At 28.1% G+C, this 16,522-nt stretch overlaps 1 protein-coding gene across 4 annotated transcripts in view; it reads right to left on the minus strand.

The window, feature by feature from the left end:
- The window catches only part of LOC113551592 (protein prickle-like), a 169,200-nt gene that overhangs the window by 14,126 nt on the left and 138,552 nt on the right, over positions 1-16,522 (minus strand). For all 4 annotated transcript variants that reach the window (XM_026953921.1, XM_026953923.1, XM_026953924.1 and 1 more), the window contains 2 exons: positions 4,376-4,579; positions 2,883-3,081 (listed from right to left, as the gene is read on the minus strand). In XM_026953921.1, coding sequence (XP_026809722.1) covers positions 2,883-3,081; positions 4,376-4,579 — 403 coding nt within the window. The remainder of the gene's footprint in view (positions 1-2,882; positions 3,082-4,375; positions 4,580-16,522) is intronic.

A 16,522-nucleotide genomic window follows, 5' to 3' on the forward strand; every position in this document is an offset into this window, starting at 1 on the left:
AAGAATAATTCTACGTCTGTATTGCTCGGATAACTTGATGTTCTTTCTTTTTAATTCACAAAGTACCACATTATACAGGGCGACTCCTTTGACGCTAAGGATTTTTTCGTTGTTTTTATAAATCCCAATTGAAAATTGAAATTTTTCTTTTTGTAAAATACAGGTGTACTCGTAGCTTTAATATTTATTTTGTTTTTGTCGATGCAACAATTTTTTGGTATCGATTTCAATGGTCAAATAGGGTTTTAAATTTCTTAAATCTTGAACAGAAAATACATTGCCGACAATTTCGAAGTTGGTTTAAATATCGTATAAATAGATATTTTAAAGATAAGAATTTAAAAAGGTATGTGTGAAATATTCGTTATCTACAATCTATATAACTTATTGCGAATCAATATTTTATAAACAGTTTTCTGCTATGGACTGAAAAACATAACACTGGCTATAAATATAATAATATGACAGTATAAAAAATAAGGCCAATAAATAAAACTAGGATACAATACGCAGCATTGTGCGTATATACAAAGATGTACAACAGTAGTACCTATGTTCTAATATATTGTCTTAAATTTACAAAAAAAAAATGTTTCAAACTAGAAAAATCAACGTTTTTCTAAACGAACTTTTGACGTTAAAATGATCACTCTGCACTCTGTGTTTCGACAAACATAATAATATTTGAATATCTCGCGTTACTTTCGGCAAAGCTGCAGCAGTTAAAATAATCACTTATAACACTGCTGTAATAATACTAATAATATTATTGCTCAAGTTTTTCACGATTGTTGTGTAGCTTGTGTAGCCTATACACTGCGGCGCTCTCGTGTATAATCTAACCTACATAATAAAATATAATATATTAATATGTATACTGTATAATGTATTATTATATGTGTATAATACGTATAAGGTATTGTTCCGGAGTATCCGACGTATTAAAGCGTGTAAATATATAGCGTGCAGGAGACTCGTTATTTACACAATAGCAGCGTATATAGTTTAACTTACAATACGGGCGGCATGTGTATAAACAGGCAACAGCCTCTCGAGTCTCAACGCGGTAAAAGTGTATACGTATATTAAATATGTACGTTTTACATGTATATAAAAAGTAGATATTTGAATTAGTCTTTAAAAAAGTATACAAAATATACACGTCGTGACAGTAGGTAATACATACACAAGAATATGGAAAGTAGATTATTTTAAACGCTATTTAATGGAAACAAATTCGTATCGACTTTTGTATTCGTAGATATAGTACTAGACACATTAAACTATTTATTATATTATTAAATTATTCGTGATAATAAAATGACACTAAATATTATTGTATTCACGAGTAAAGTGTAACATGGCCTGCAGTTCATTTGTTATTCTCACTTTTTTTTTTTTTTACACACGATTAAATATACCCATAAATCCACGTTTACTTATGTGTATCTATCTATATAGTAAATATTGTTACGCCAAATTAAATAAAATTAAAAACTCCCGTAAACTCGTAGCTTTAAAATTTTTTTTTAATCATTTTGGTTTTTAAATTTAAAATTTTTAGCTGATAAAATGATTTTAGCTTTTAAGTATATTCTATTAAAGTCAAAAATTAACCATTAATGTACTTAATAATATTCGATATAATATTATATTTATTATATAATATTCTTGTTTAAATTTCATCAAATAAATAAATAAAAAAAGAATAGCTGTTAATATCATTAATTAAAATGTGAATTATCATATTGTTAAATACGTATTAATAAAAATTAAATATGCTCTTAAATCTGTGAAATGTCGTGACGTACAATAGTATTGTCACGCATTAAAAAAATTCAATTTGTATTCATACTTAGCCATGCTTATGATACATACTACAATCGACCTAAAAAAAAATAAGCCGAGCTCTAGTTCAAGTATGTAAAACATATACTTCATTATTTTTTATCTTGCTAAAAGGTTTTATATAACCCGTTTATTTATAAAAATAAATAAATATTATGATTTATGACACATGATACAAATAGCGTTACTTTTGATTTTGAAATTCTCGTGTGCAGGAGAGGGTTAGGTCATATACCTACACGCGTGCTGTATACTCGTGGAAACGAATAATATACAATATCTCTCAGTACTAATGAGTGTCAGGTACTAAGGTGCAAAGGTGAACTGTATTTATTATGATATTAAAATGATTCTGATTCATAGCGCATTGCCCGAAACTTTCACTGTCAAAATTCAAAAGTTGGAGTGTTATTGTGGCGTTTGTGAACGTTTTCACGTGAATTTCGACAACAATTAATATAATTACGTTATTACGATACAACACGTACGTGGTATCCATCGGAGAAACTGCACATATGATAACATTATAATCGGTGAATTGGAAATATATATAAACCGATATTGTGATTACACTATTTAGTATATTGTAGAGTTGACTATATACGGATGGTTGAAAATCAACGATCGATGTTCTGATTTTAACACAATACGCGTAAATGTAATGTGAAAACGCGTTATAAATTAGTGTTTTAAATTTAAAAAAATAATCTGAGAAAATAAAGCTGCTCACGAGTATTAAATTAAATCATTGTGTACTTATAACCTCATAGGATTTTAAGAGACTAAATATTCATTGCATGTAATAATACTAACAATATGCGTTTATATACGAAAGTTATTTACATGTTTATCCTAAAATACTGGTTTGTTTAACTGTATAATATGTACTTATAAATCATTAATAAAAAAATATGAGGTATGGCCATGGGACGGATTCAGCTCTCGTCAATTAATTCCATCCCACAATTTTTACCTACCCCCGTTTTCGTTTAAAAATTGTATACTTATAATTCGCTTAAAAAAAAATAACTCACCATGGTCTACGCTTATAGGATCGCCGCAAGAGTCACAGTATTCGGCAAATAGGCCGTCGAAACATTGTAGACAGTACGGCCGACCGTCTCTCATGATGTACCTTTGGCCTCCAAGCTGTTTGTCGCACTCCAAGCACGCAAAGTGTTTCATGTGCCAAGCACGACCTTCTGCTTCCGTACACTCGTCAGCCAATATTATCTGCGTGTACATCATTTGATATATATAAATATATGTAACAACTAATAATTATACAAGTTATATTCAAGGTAATCCATATAAGTGTCTATACATTCATTATTTTGAAAAGTTTTAACTTTATTGAAAAGTAGTGGACCACCATTTTGTGAAGTATCTCCTTAACACTCTACTTCGCTCATCCAAATTTTAAACACTTATAACTAAACAGTGAATCATACAAAATTTGAATTTTGTACACATTACTTCGAACAACATTCTGCTTAGAAATAAAAAATAAAAAAATGTATGTTATCATTAAAAAAATTGTAAAAAATATAATTTGTTTTCAAAAATATTGTTTGAAATCACGTCAATTAAGTAAAAAAATTTTTAAAACAAAAGTTAAGCGATTTCGAAGTAATGAGTATGGGCACTTGTATCACACTGGTATAATATACCATATAACGTAAAGTTGATCGCAGTGACAGATTTATTGCTTAGTATTGTATAATAACGGGTAAGGTATAATACTGTGAAAAGCATTATATCATTTTTTGTAGCCCATTGCGTTGAAAAAAGTTTTGTTAAGAGAACCAGTGATTTTTATGAGTTTATTTTGGGAAACTTAACGAAATTTAAATACAAATTAAATACACGAGATATGCTTATAATTTACATGTTGTTTCATATTCATAAATATCGTCGATATTGTTAGTTGTTGTGTAATCATGGAATGATATAGGAAATTCGTTGAAAAATGTTGATACAGAAGGGTATTACAGCTTTTTAAAGCAGTTTTAGATCAAAAACTTATTAGAAAAAATATAATATTTTGGTAGAAATAGCATTATTTATTTTACAAATTTATTTTCTATAATTATTTATCGTATTTTACAATTTACAAATGAAAAATAATTTGTTTACTTTTTTTAAACCATATACATTATTATTTATTTGTTATGCACTATTTAAAAAAATAATAATTCCATTATTATTTCCAAGATAGTTTTAATATTATAAATTGTGTAACTACTTGTATTATCTATATGTACTACCATAGAACAATAACATCGTTGTAATACTGTATAGGCATCTTGTCTTGTAATATAAAACGCGAATGGGGGTAGATCAAGACGGTGTCGTGGTGGGTGGGTGAAATTTTCGATCGGTGGACAAAACGGGCAAAACCTAACATAATATGAGTGAGAAAAAAAATTGCGGTAACCTATATAACATCACGTCTGCACCACTGCACGTGGATCAAGGTGTAAAACGGATGGTTGCGTGTAGAATATTGAAATATTTTATACTATACCTCATCACAAGCTGAACACCTGGGTTTGAGCGTTTCCGCGTGATGTCGACCACAGTAAACGTGGTCGTCTTTGTAAAAATATATGAGGTCGACGAGTATCTCTTTGCACACACGGCACGTGAAGCACGCCGGATGCCAAGCCGCGCCCGACCCAACTCTGCTCGCCGTCACTGCCATGTCGCCAGGCTGCAGGGTCTCTTGACACTGTAAAAACGATAATGGTTTAATTTAAATAGCTGCAAAGTATAACAAAATAGCTACAACAATTAAGTAACCATGATATTATCTATTATATACTTAAGTAACTATATAAATCTAGTGTATCTGTAAATTTTTAAAATTTTAAACAAAAATTAAATTAAAATATTTTATATCTTTCAGGTACTCTCTTTATTATTATACATAATTTATTTTTAGAATATCTAACGGATAATGTGTAGAATTTTCATTGAGTGACAAAATCTGCAGATAAGCTGCTTGAAAGGTAAATAAAGGTGATAAAAAGTTAGGCGTTGTTCTCAGCAAAAATTACATATTTAGACTTTAGATTTTAAAATCGAGAAAAAATAATGCAAATAGGTAAACGATAAAAAACTGATTCAAAAAAATTCACTCAATCATTTTAATATGTAGTGTACTTAAGTTGTCTAGTGCCTATAGTAATTTTGCTTTTAAATTTAAAATTTTAGGAAGTAGCTATTTATAAATTTAAAAATTCAAAATAGGTAATTTTAAGAAATAGTAAAGCTGAAACTATATAAACATTATATAACAGGGTTTTAATAAGAATTATATAAATAATACAAGAAAAAAAATATTTAAAAAATGAAGAATTATATTTTAATTTTAGTCAATCATCAGACCACGTATTCTTCTATAAAGAATGTAGAGTTTTTATGGCTCCAGGAAAAAAGTATAGGTATACTAAAATTCTTCAGCAACATGGTTCATCGCTTGCATTGCTTCGTCAGCTTCACATAATTCTGAATTATAATATGAAATATTATATATTTATTTACGTTATCGCAACAGGGGATCGCGTGACGATATTTTAGTTTTGTTTCGATTGCGTTCAGCGGAGCAAGCGTGGCAAAACGGCGACGAAACTTCTAAAATTATTGTAGCAACGACGCGCGGGTAGATAAATCAAACATATACAATAGGTACATTATTGACACCGGATAAACATTCAATTTTATTTTTAAACGCGTCTCATGTTTCAAATTTCAATAACGTTAATAATTAAAACCTCCTACCGTTGCAGGCATCAATAATTCAAATATATTACGATAAAACGAGAGCGTTATTATTGTATATACGTCATCGGTCGGCGGGTGGACTCGATACATAGAATGCGTAGACTCTGATCAGAGTCAAACATTTCTGTCACACTCTGTCGACCGTAAAATAATCCTATGTAGTATATACTGTGTAATGTGTATACGTTAACATATTTATTCGGATATTAAAACAAATTAATTTAATTAAATTGCGATTATTCTTATTATTTATTATTATTATTACTGTTATTGTTTACAAACATCATTGTAACACCATTGCAGTAATGAGGTAAAGCCATCATTAAATGAATTATGTAAATATTAATATATAGGCATAATAATGAGAAAGTTATGAATAGATAATAACGAGAGTTGTTTTAATATCACAGCTCCGCATTTGTAACATTATTAAATAAGATACGTATATTACTTCATTTAGTTGTATTTGTGAATAATAAAAATTATTATTGTATTTTACAATTTTACAATCAAAAATTTGGTTTTCAACTAATGGAGATAAAAAGCCATTTCTAAGTTGAAAGTTATAAAATTAACGTACATATTATGCGACAAAAATCACTAAAATAAAGGAGAATAAAAGCAAATGAGTATCAACATTTTAGAGGCGAAGCTAATAGACGCAACTCATCGCTACGAAATATGATGACGATCATTAGTTTTAATATTCAACTCATAATATATTTTATGTAAAATAACATTACTTGTGTTATTCTGACAAAATATCAGACTATGAAAAATATAATATATTATACAGTTTCGTTACACACTTATGTATTAGGTACTAAATACATTTTAATATTGACGTATAGTCATGGTTAAAGCCATAAAAGTGTTTATTTTATTACTTTAATGACTACCTATTTTGAAATTTGACACAAATTGCATACAACATGAAAACATACAACCCTATTATAAAAGTGGTTTTTTTAATGGAAAAAAATCAATTTATACAAATGTAAGACCGACGACAAGCAAATAGATAACAAAAAAGTGATAAAAATTAACGGTGCTGGATGTTATTAACAATCAAATTATACAACCAATAATATATAATTAAAAATATAATAAAGCTAATGGAATATCATGAAATAAAAGACTAGAATTACAGTTTTGAGTGTGATAGATATAATGTATATGTTAACCTAACTTGAAATATGTATATTTTAGTTCATAATTAATTTACCTATTTTCTGTTTAACCTATTTACTACGCTTCTATTTTAAACTATTAATATATTGTGGTGAACGAATGAGTATAATTTATGTATCTAAAAACCTAATTTTATTTTAAATAATAAAATTAAGTGGTTTTATATTAATCAAAATTTTATTTTAACTTTAATTGCACTCTATAAAATTATTGCATGTGTTTTGTATTCTTTTTCTGTATAAAAAAGTTTATGACAGGTGTTATTATGGTAAGTATATAAGTTATAGCACGTATTTAGGAGAATAGTTAATAATTAACATATATACATAATATATCGTTCAAGTGTTAAGAGTGTTGGTAAAGTATAGCTCAATATAGGCTACTGAATTTTGAAGTTTTACCATCCTAAATTTTGTCAAATCTAATTTGTTGGACTAATTACATTTTATACTTAATTAACCAAAAACTAGTGTGATCCATCAAATATGTTAAGCGTGATCGGTATAAATTGAATATCAAGAATATAGTTATATTAGAACATACTGTATTTTATCGGTAGACCGAGACGTGGTAAATAAAATACAATTCAATTATTTTTATAAATAAGAAACGTATAGATTTAAGAAGATAGATAAATATATGAAATATTTAATTTAAATGTAATTTAGAAGCAAGTTGTATAGAATAGATGTATGGGCTGGATATGGTTCATGGGCCGCCGGTTGCCGATCACTGTTAGGTAAGGTTAGAGAACTGAGTAGCTACTTAATAATTTGATTTTTTTTTTTAATGTTTCAAAATTAAAATAAAATAATCATTAAATATCGAGTGAGGTAAAAAAATCTTATATCGATCGACATATATATATATAGGTAAATATTATACCTATACACTATATTTATTTGTAAAAGATATAAAACGTTAATTAAAAAAATACGATTGATTTGTGGAATTTGTTTCCACTGCATTTATAGGTTATATGGTTCAGCCGGTTTAGCGAAACCTCAGGAATTCAATCATATAATGGGTCGAATAATGAAATATAAGTACCTATAAACTATGAATCGAAAATGTACTACTGGTATTGACTGTCGATTACAGAATGTATGAAATAGTTACAGGGTAGAATTAATAACGATGCACACTTAAAAGAAAAAATATTTTCAAACAGGTTTCAAATCCAAATTACACATTTCATAATATTATGTGTGTTATGTTAAATTGCCCAGAGCGTAATCAAGAAGTGGTTCGAATGATGAAACATATTTCTAAGTAAAAATGACAACGCGTGTATCTTATAGGTTAGGTACACAGGTACCTAGATAATGATATATTATATATTATACAACCGTATAATAATGTTAAATCGCGATTGGGGCGGAATTACCGCGTCGACGCAAAAACGTATAAAAATTCACTGTGCAAAAATAAATTATGAAAAATCAATAACGAACAACGTTAATGCAATACGGTGAGACAACGATGCAGATCGTCGTTTCGAATATAGATTTCATATTCGATTTGCGTGTCTAATAATTAGCGTCGTTTAAAAAAAAACCTCACTCCATGTCACATAAATTCTGTATTATAGTGTTGTATAGTGTCAGTAATAGAATTATATTTTACCGTATACATCGAGCTTGATATAATATGATCTCCGCGAACCACCACTGCCGTCCCCACCAAAACATCTACGTGTTTACTCACAACACCCCCTCCCTCATTCGGTTTTGCGGGGGCTTAAAAGCAACAAAAGACTGACGGGACGAATAATGTTTATGTTATGCAAACATATTATTAATCGCAAGTAATATATTATTACGTCCATGTTCAGCGTGTGTGTAGTTCGGCTCGTATAAGACCGTACATTAAAATCAAACAAATTAGTGCGTGAAAATCAACAGTCCGCGGGGAATAGTTCGTAGGGTGTTTTCTTTACGAAAATAAATACAAAACGGCGTAGCTACATTACAACAATGAATTATAGTAATACTGTTATAGTGTTATTAGTAATAACTTATTACTGTAAACGTATACGAATAATATATCGCCGATGGCGGAACTGATGTCAGATAAGAACAACAACAATAATAATAACAAATATCACCGTGTGTTTATAACGCAGAGTCCGATTTACAAAAAGCTCACAGCGTGGCCGGAAAAGGATTCCAGGTTCGCAGGGGTGGGATTATCTTTTTTTGGCAATCGAACACATTTGTAAGAAGAGATAAAAATCCACCGCGTATTACGTGTGACCGTTGTTGTGCAAAAGCCGCAGAATTCAGATCGTATACAAGTAGGATAGGTACTACAGCCAGAAAATCCATCGAGATAATACCACGGTGGCCGCTGCTATCACTTATCGTCAGGAAATTGAGATGTGAAATGATTTGTATAAATAGACGGAGATTAAGTCAGATTTTAAGAGTTACTCCAAAAAACTAAAACATTTTTTTTTTTTTAATAAAGCTTAGGTATATTTTAATAAAAGTAAACAGATTCACATAATATTATCAAAGGTTTAAACATTTTTATTTTCTTTATTATAAATATCACCAACTGTGTAACAAATAATAATAGATACACTATAAATATACTTAATAATATGAATAATATTCTTTTAACGAACACAAACCAGAAATGGATAACATTTCAAAAAATAAAACAATTTGATTTATGAGATTAAACGGAACGGTTATGAAAACTATTGACTCCAGTAATCTAGGCTAAAAGAAAATAGAGCTCATGAAAAATTAAATCGTTTCAATGTTAAAATTATAAAACAATATTACTCGTTATAAGATTCAGGACATTTTTTTTTTGAGGCCGAAGGTGTTTGAGAATATTTTTAGAGAACTAAGGTAGTATATTTATAATCGGCTCTATCAGCAACTAAACAACGATAACGATAACGACATCAAGGGCTGGTTGGCTTAGCTACTCGTTCTCCCTCATGACACCGCTGTCATAAATCTCGCGTTAAAAACACTTTAAACTAGCGACCGCGGGGTATAATTATTGCTCCTCAGCGCGCACCACACATGTGACTTGTTGTTAAACGGCGGCGGCTGGAGCAATTTTACAGGGGAGAGAGAGAGAGAGAGAGAGAAAGAAATATGTGTGTGTTATGCGCACACCCTTTAAAACGCCTATACATATTATTATAATATATATAAATATGGTAATAAATCCATTGACGCCAAGTGCCGTTGAAAGATAACAACCCATCTATCAGCCACCCCAGCCGTATTCCACTGGCGTGGCGAAAATTGTCGAAATTACCGAGTTTGTTTAGCAATTATATACGAGTATATAGTACGCGCACGACTCTGCACCTCGTTTACCAAGCGACAACCCAAAGTCGAGTACGTATGGTAGCCAGGGGCGGGCGTCGGTTTTCGGGTTACTGCCGTCCGTTTTTCCATCGACACGATAAATCGTCGATTCGTAGTGTAAAAATTACTCTTTAACGAGAGAATTCGGGTTTTTTTCTAGTTGATTTTCATTTATTTTTTTGTTTTTACACGAATGTCGGGAGAGTGAAACAAATGGAATGCATTTGTTTCGTTCGTCATTATATATCCTGCAGCAGTCATTATTATATACACTCAACGTTTAACTCAGTTCGAGTGCCGTTCACGGTTGAGTTAGGTAAATAAATTTAATAATTATAATTCCGGGCAAGATTGACCACGAATACGCGTTTTAACATTTTAATTTCAGCCAAATCAAACCAATAATAATAATAATTATTAATTCGATCCGAGAGACTATGTTATATGTATATATATATACTGCCATTGTATACGCGCTGAAATATTTCGTAATGAAGCGCGTGCAGTGTACACAACAGTATTGTTTTTTCAATCAAAACAAGGAGAGTACATGGATTCTGAGAGTAAATAATAAAATGAAACGCAATTTGGCGGTTATTTTTTTTTTCCGACGGAACAAAAATAACGATCGCCTTCGTCGTTCTACATCCCCACGTCATCATAATATACGAAATGCATGAATGTATGGCAGACGTGATGTTCTAAATTTCGAATCAACGCCAGTAGATGTAATATAATAATAATACCAATGTTATACGTTTTAAAGAAATGCAACTGCTCATCGAGTACCCTCGTCAACTTAATGGCTGACGTGAATAGAAAAATCAAAAATTGTGTCTATCCAATTGGACAGTGAATTAAATAATGCGAGTGTACTGTAATATATTATATAATATTATATAAAAACAGTATTCACCGAAAAGCCTCATTATAGATATAATACAAGCAACTAAAACCATGTACAAGTTTAATAGCATAAAAATAAAACGTACCTAATTCATTTAACGCTAGGCACTCATTATTACAGAAAATACCACCGTTTTTGAAAATATTTCTTTTACATCATTTTAAATTGTGATAAAACAACAATCGTTAATAGTTTTTGAAATAATAAGTATTTTATAACTTAATATATATTATAAATGTATAATGTATAGGTATATGATATAGGAAAAATAACACTACGGTGTTATAGGCATAGTAAAGATTGAATTTTAAATTAAAAATATTTATAACTTAGAAAAACGCCTATAGATAAGAATATAGTGACACAACTAAAAGAACGTGACTTTTAAGTGATCTTCAATAATGATTCTATATAATGATGTATCTATCTATATTAAGTGTGTATTTTTATGTACAATACGCAATACGTATAAACTATTTCAAGCATTTATTTTATCTATACTAAGTACAAAAATATAACAAAATGGTAAAAATGTGTAATTTAAAATTTTAAAATTACGTATTTCCATTTATTACTATTTTTCAGCATTGCCTACTTGAGATACCCCATATAGTATAAATATAACACCTAAGCATTGCGTGGTAAAATATAAAAACTTATAATAATTTTTTTATTTAAATAAATAAACTTAAAACCCACAAACATTTATAAATCAAACAGTACAAATAATTATGTTTCAAAATTATGTTGATGGAAATAAAATAATGTTTGAATAAATAATAACTTCGTCAAGTTTTCGACTATGTCGAATATTGTCAACAATAAACATATTATTATTTTCATTTTAAAATTTAATATTGTTTTTATAAGAAATGAACTAAATAAACTAGTTTTCCATAAAAATACGTAAATGTCAAACACACCTGCTCACGAAATGACCACAATGTTTAAATCTATTTTGAGGTATATTTTAGTTTTAAACAAGCTAATAGGTTTAATAAAAATTTCTAATACAGTGAATTCTGATGGTTTATTATCACGAAATATAAATTTAACAAATTATTATTCTTTTCTTGAACTAACGTGGATAATTATTTTGGTGTACTTATACCGTTCATGTAAATGGTGTTTATTATATATAACAATTCCGTTTATTAAAATTTTGGACAGTCATAATTTTGGCAATATTGTCAGAAATTAGGATAATTGAGTAAGATGATTAACACAGATTACTTACATTATTTTAAAAATTAACTTCTTTTATTTGTTTTTAAGAATGATAAATGCATCATAGAGTATGACGAAAAACAAAAAATACAACTTCCGGCAGCGTTATTGGTTCATCAGCGGTTATTGAGTAAACAGTTTTGGGTTAAAATTTTAACCCCATTATGCATATATTTTCTTGGATTTGAAGTATATCGTATGTATGCATGGCCGCCACATTCAATTACTACTGTAGTAATACTTATATTTGGTGTACAGTACATTTTAGATTTCATAGTTGTTATTTCAACGTGTTTTTATCTTATTAACTTCGAATGTAGATATCAAATATTAAATGACTATTGGAAAAACCTTCATCTTATATTAAACTCCATTACCAGTAATTCGTCAACTTCTGAAATAGTGATGTTGATGGAAAATATTAGGTTATTACATGCTGAACTATCTCAATTACTAAAAAAATTCAGTTTGGGTTATGGTCCATTGCTCTTAGGTTACTTTGTATGTAGTTTTATCGATATGGTATATTTACTTCATTTAATGATAAGCCATGAATTTAATTCAAAAGCTAGTATTATTGAGATTATAATGACTTATACTCCAGTACACGTTTTTAATATTCAACTCGTATTGTTTATGATGTCCATCATCGTTGCTGCGTCGCGGATAAATGAAAAAGTAAATATAATAACATTGTTAAAACTACAAGTTAATTAACAATATGCACTCTAGTCTCCAGTACACGGACGCAAATAGTAGAGAAGGCTATAAGCTTACTAGTTCTACCCGGCAAAAACTTCTCAGATACACAACGTAAAAATATACGTATATGCGAAAGATTTTTCTATATTGGGGGAGCCTTTCTAGTTCCTACCCTTCGAAAAATATATTAAAGCCTATCTACGCACTCAAATATCCACTTACTGCTATTTATAAGAGACTATACTTCCAAACTACTGTCCACCACATCACATGTTTTTGTACACGTCCACAAAGTTTATGGAATTATAGTATAGTATGTCATTGCACCAGTTGTAGCAGGTGCGTGGTAATGGCTAAATTCGAAATTATCTGGAATTTTGAAAAAAAATAAGATGGTTGGTGGTAAAATTAAATATTTATAATTTTTGAATAGTAACAATACATTAAATATATTTTTAGTTACATGTAAACAATTTCGGAAAAAGAACTGATTAACTCAATAAATGTAAATTTATTACTATTTAAAAATTTTAAATGTACTTGTATAGGTTATATATTATGTAATCACTAATTATTATTAAGTCTGCACAATACTGACTTTAAAAAAATTATACTGTGTGTATAAAATATAAATTGACACTGAATCAGTATAAAGTTGAAATTTAACAGTATAATATATTTATTGTATTTATATTTCAAGTATATTAATACATTTAAATTATTTTCAGAAAAATACAATTATATCATATTTACGACTAACCCAGATTTTAAAGTTACCGACTGACGTAAAAACACAAGTACAATATATTTGCAAAAATATGTTTTATGTTCAATAAATTTAAAACTTATAAAGAGTATTATAATTTTATAGTAGTATTTATTACACAGGTATATACAGAGATGTAATTTAAGAGAGTTCTTTTTATCTCTACTTTTATACATTTATGTTTAATTTGTAAGACTCTAGAAAACCTCACAACCTTAAGAAAAGAACTGTAAGATTCATCTATTCAAAAACTTAACCTATTTTACTATTATTTAAGTATAGATTATAAATATTGTTTTTAAAAATAAAAATAAAAGACTCCTTAATATTACTTTCCTATGTAGATACCTTTTATTTTTCCTAGAAAATATTTTCCTATTTTTTAATTCTAGGGTATTATTTTTCTTATTTATATTTCTCTTAATTTAAACATTTCTAAAAATGTTCTTAGTTAATTTTTTTTTCATTTTTATTGAAATATTTTTACGTGCATTTTGCTGGGTACTGTAAATTTACACTGTAGTTGTTAATCGTCTAACCTTATCAACATTACTTTAAAATAAGATCTTTAATAAATGTATAATTCCCTAACGGAAATATAAAATGAAGCTCCTGTCTATATCCAAACGAGTAATGAATAATGATCACTGAAATTTTAAATTATATTACAACTATACTATTAGTGTTCAATTTCAATAATAATATTTAATTTTCAATATTAATAAGGTTAAAATGTTTATGAATCAATTATCTGTTTCTGGAATGGATAAAATAACGACATTTGGATTTTTTAATATTAATTTGGATTTAGTTATGTCGGTAAGTATGCCAAAAAATACAAGTGTGTTAGAGAGTGTCTAAAAATGTAAATAAAAAATAATATTGTATTGTAATTATAGTTGAATGTGTAAAATAAATATATCTTATATTTTACAGCTACTGACGTTACTAATGACTTCTTGTGCAACGTTGATTCAAATGAAAAATCATCCTATTATTTTAAAAATAGTCAATAACACTTTAAACTATTACAAAAGTTTGGTAAAGCATATTTTATTGATAAGCTTTTCAAAATAAAAAATAACATGCATATCTACATTCTATAAACCTTATTCATATATTCTTTAACATTATATTTAATACAACTAATATGATTGCTAGTCAATATATAATTGTATAATTATTGTCTATTATTATTCAAAACATTTATAACATGTACATGTTGTTAATTTAATAGTTTTATAATTTATTTTTTAGAAAAATGTAAACAGTACGTCTGACCAACATCCAACATCCAAGCAATTTAAGTACTATACATTAAAAAAAATGATCAGATTACTATTGCTGTTGCTTATATTGAAAGTTTTTATAATGTTAACAAAGTTTTATAATGCTGACTAGGCTATAATTAATATTACAATTTTTTTTTTTTGTTTAACTATATTATAATATTGTACAACTTTGTGTTGGATAGATTTAAAAGTAACGTAGAAATTAAAAATCCAGTTATCAAAAACAGTCGTGGAAAAACGCCCCGGTTAGGACGGTTAGGTCATTAGTAGTTTAGAGTCTAAATGTATAATTTAAATAACATAGTAACAAAACCGTAGTCTTACATAAATACCACTTAAAAAATTTTTTTAATTATTTGCAATCAATAATAATACATTTATTAACATTTTTTCAATGTCTAATGTATTCATTGCCTATTTTTATTCATTGTTGTTTAATAGTAGTATTATTATCGTTGTAATTATATTAAATCGTTTTAGTAATTTTCGTATAAACGTTTTAAATACTACAAAGTGGAACGAAAATGTTATTTGTTTTATAAAACCAGCTCAGTGTTAAGTTTTCTCGGGTGGAAAATTATTTAAGGAGTGCTTTTTTTTTTTTAATATGATACTTTTTTATCTCTAACAAAGTTAAGAGAAAATAGGATTCTTAAAAATATTTAAAATTCATTATTATGAGATTATAATTTTATGTATAATAGGTGTACTAGGTACATGTGGTTATACATAAATTATATTTTTAATAGTACGGTTATTATTACATAATTTCTACACAATGTATAAAATATTAATCAATAGTTTCATACAATTCTGTAGGAGAGGGGGGGATGAAGAACAGTTGAGAATGAAAAAAACTTCCCTTAATAGACAAATTTCTCATTACATCAAACTTAGAAATTGATTAGATACTAGGTAGGCTCAACAGATATAAATATAATACAGAAAAAAACCCAAATGAAAAATTAAAATAGCCACTCATAGTATCAACGAATTGCCCCTCTTCGCCAACAAATCCATACCTATATCGCTTAAAATACTTGAACCAAATACACGCTCACCTAAGAACATTCAAACCAATCAACCAAAAAATCTAAAATTAGGTCCCCTTTCAACTCATCTACATGAAATTATAAAATTATTGGTGAAACACTAGAACCAATATGTAACACACTTTCAAAATATGATACGAGATACACTATAACTTCTATACTTTCAAATAATATACTATGGAAAACGCACTGAAAAAAAAATACCAACATTAGATAACTCTATAAACAAGTTGATATTACTATAAAGATCTTATTTGATATCATAGATTTAGTTCGTATTCTATTAAGAGACAAAAATATTCAACTTATTCTTCCGTATAATTACCCCTAATAAAGAGAAATCAACTAAAAAATAAATAAATAAATACATGATACATAATATAGATTTAGTATGTATCTAAAACAGGTTGTAAAAT

The sequence above is a fragment of the Rhopalosiphum maidis genome, chromosome 2, assembly GCF_003676215.2.
Source record: "Rhopalosiphum maidis isolate BTI-1 chromosome 2, ASM367621v3, whole genome shotgun sequence".
Lineage (NCBI taxonomy): Eukaryota > Metazoa > Arthropoda > Insecta > Hemiptera > Aphididae > Rhopalosiphum > Rhopalosiphum maidis.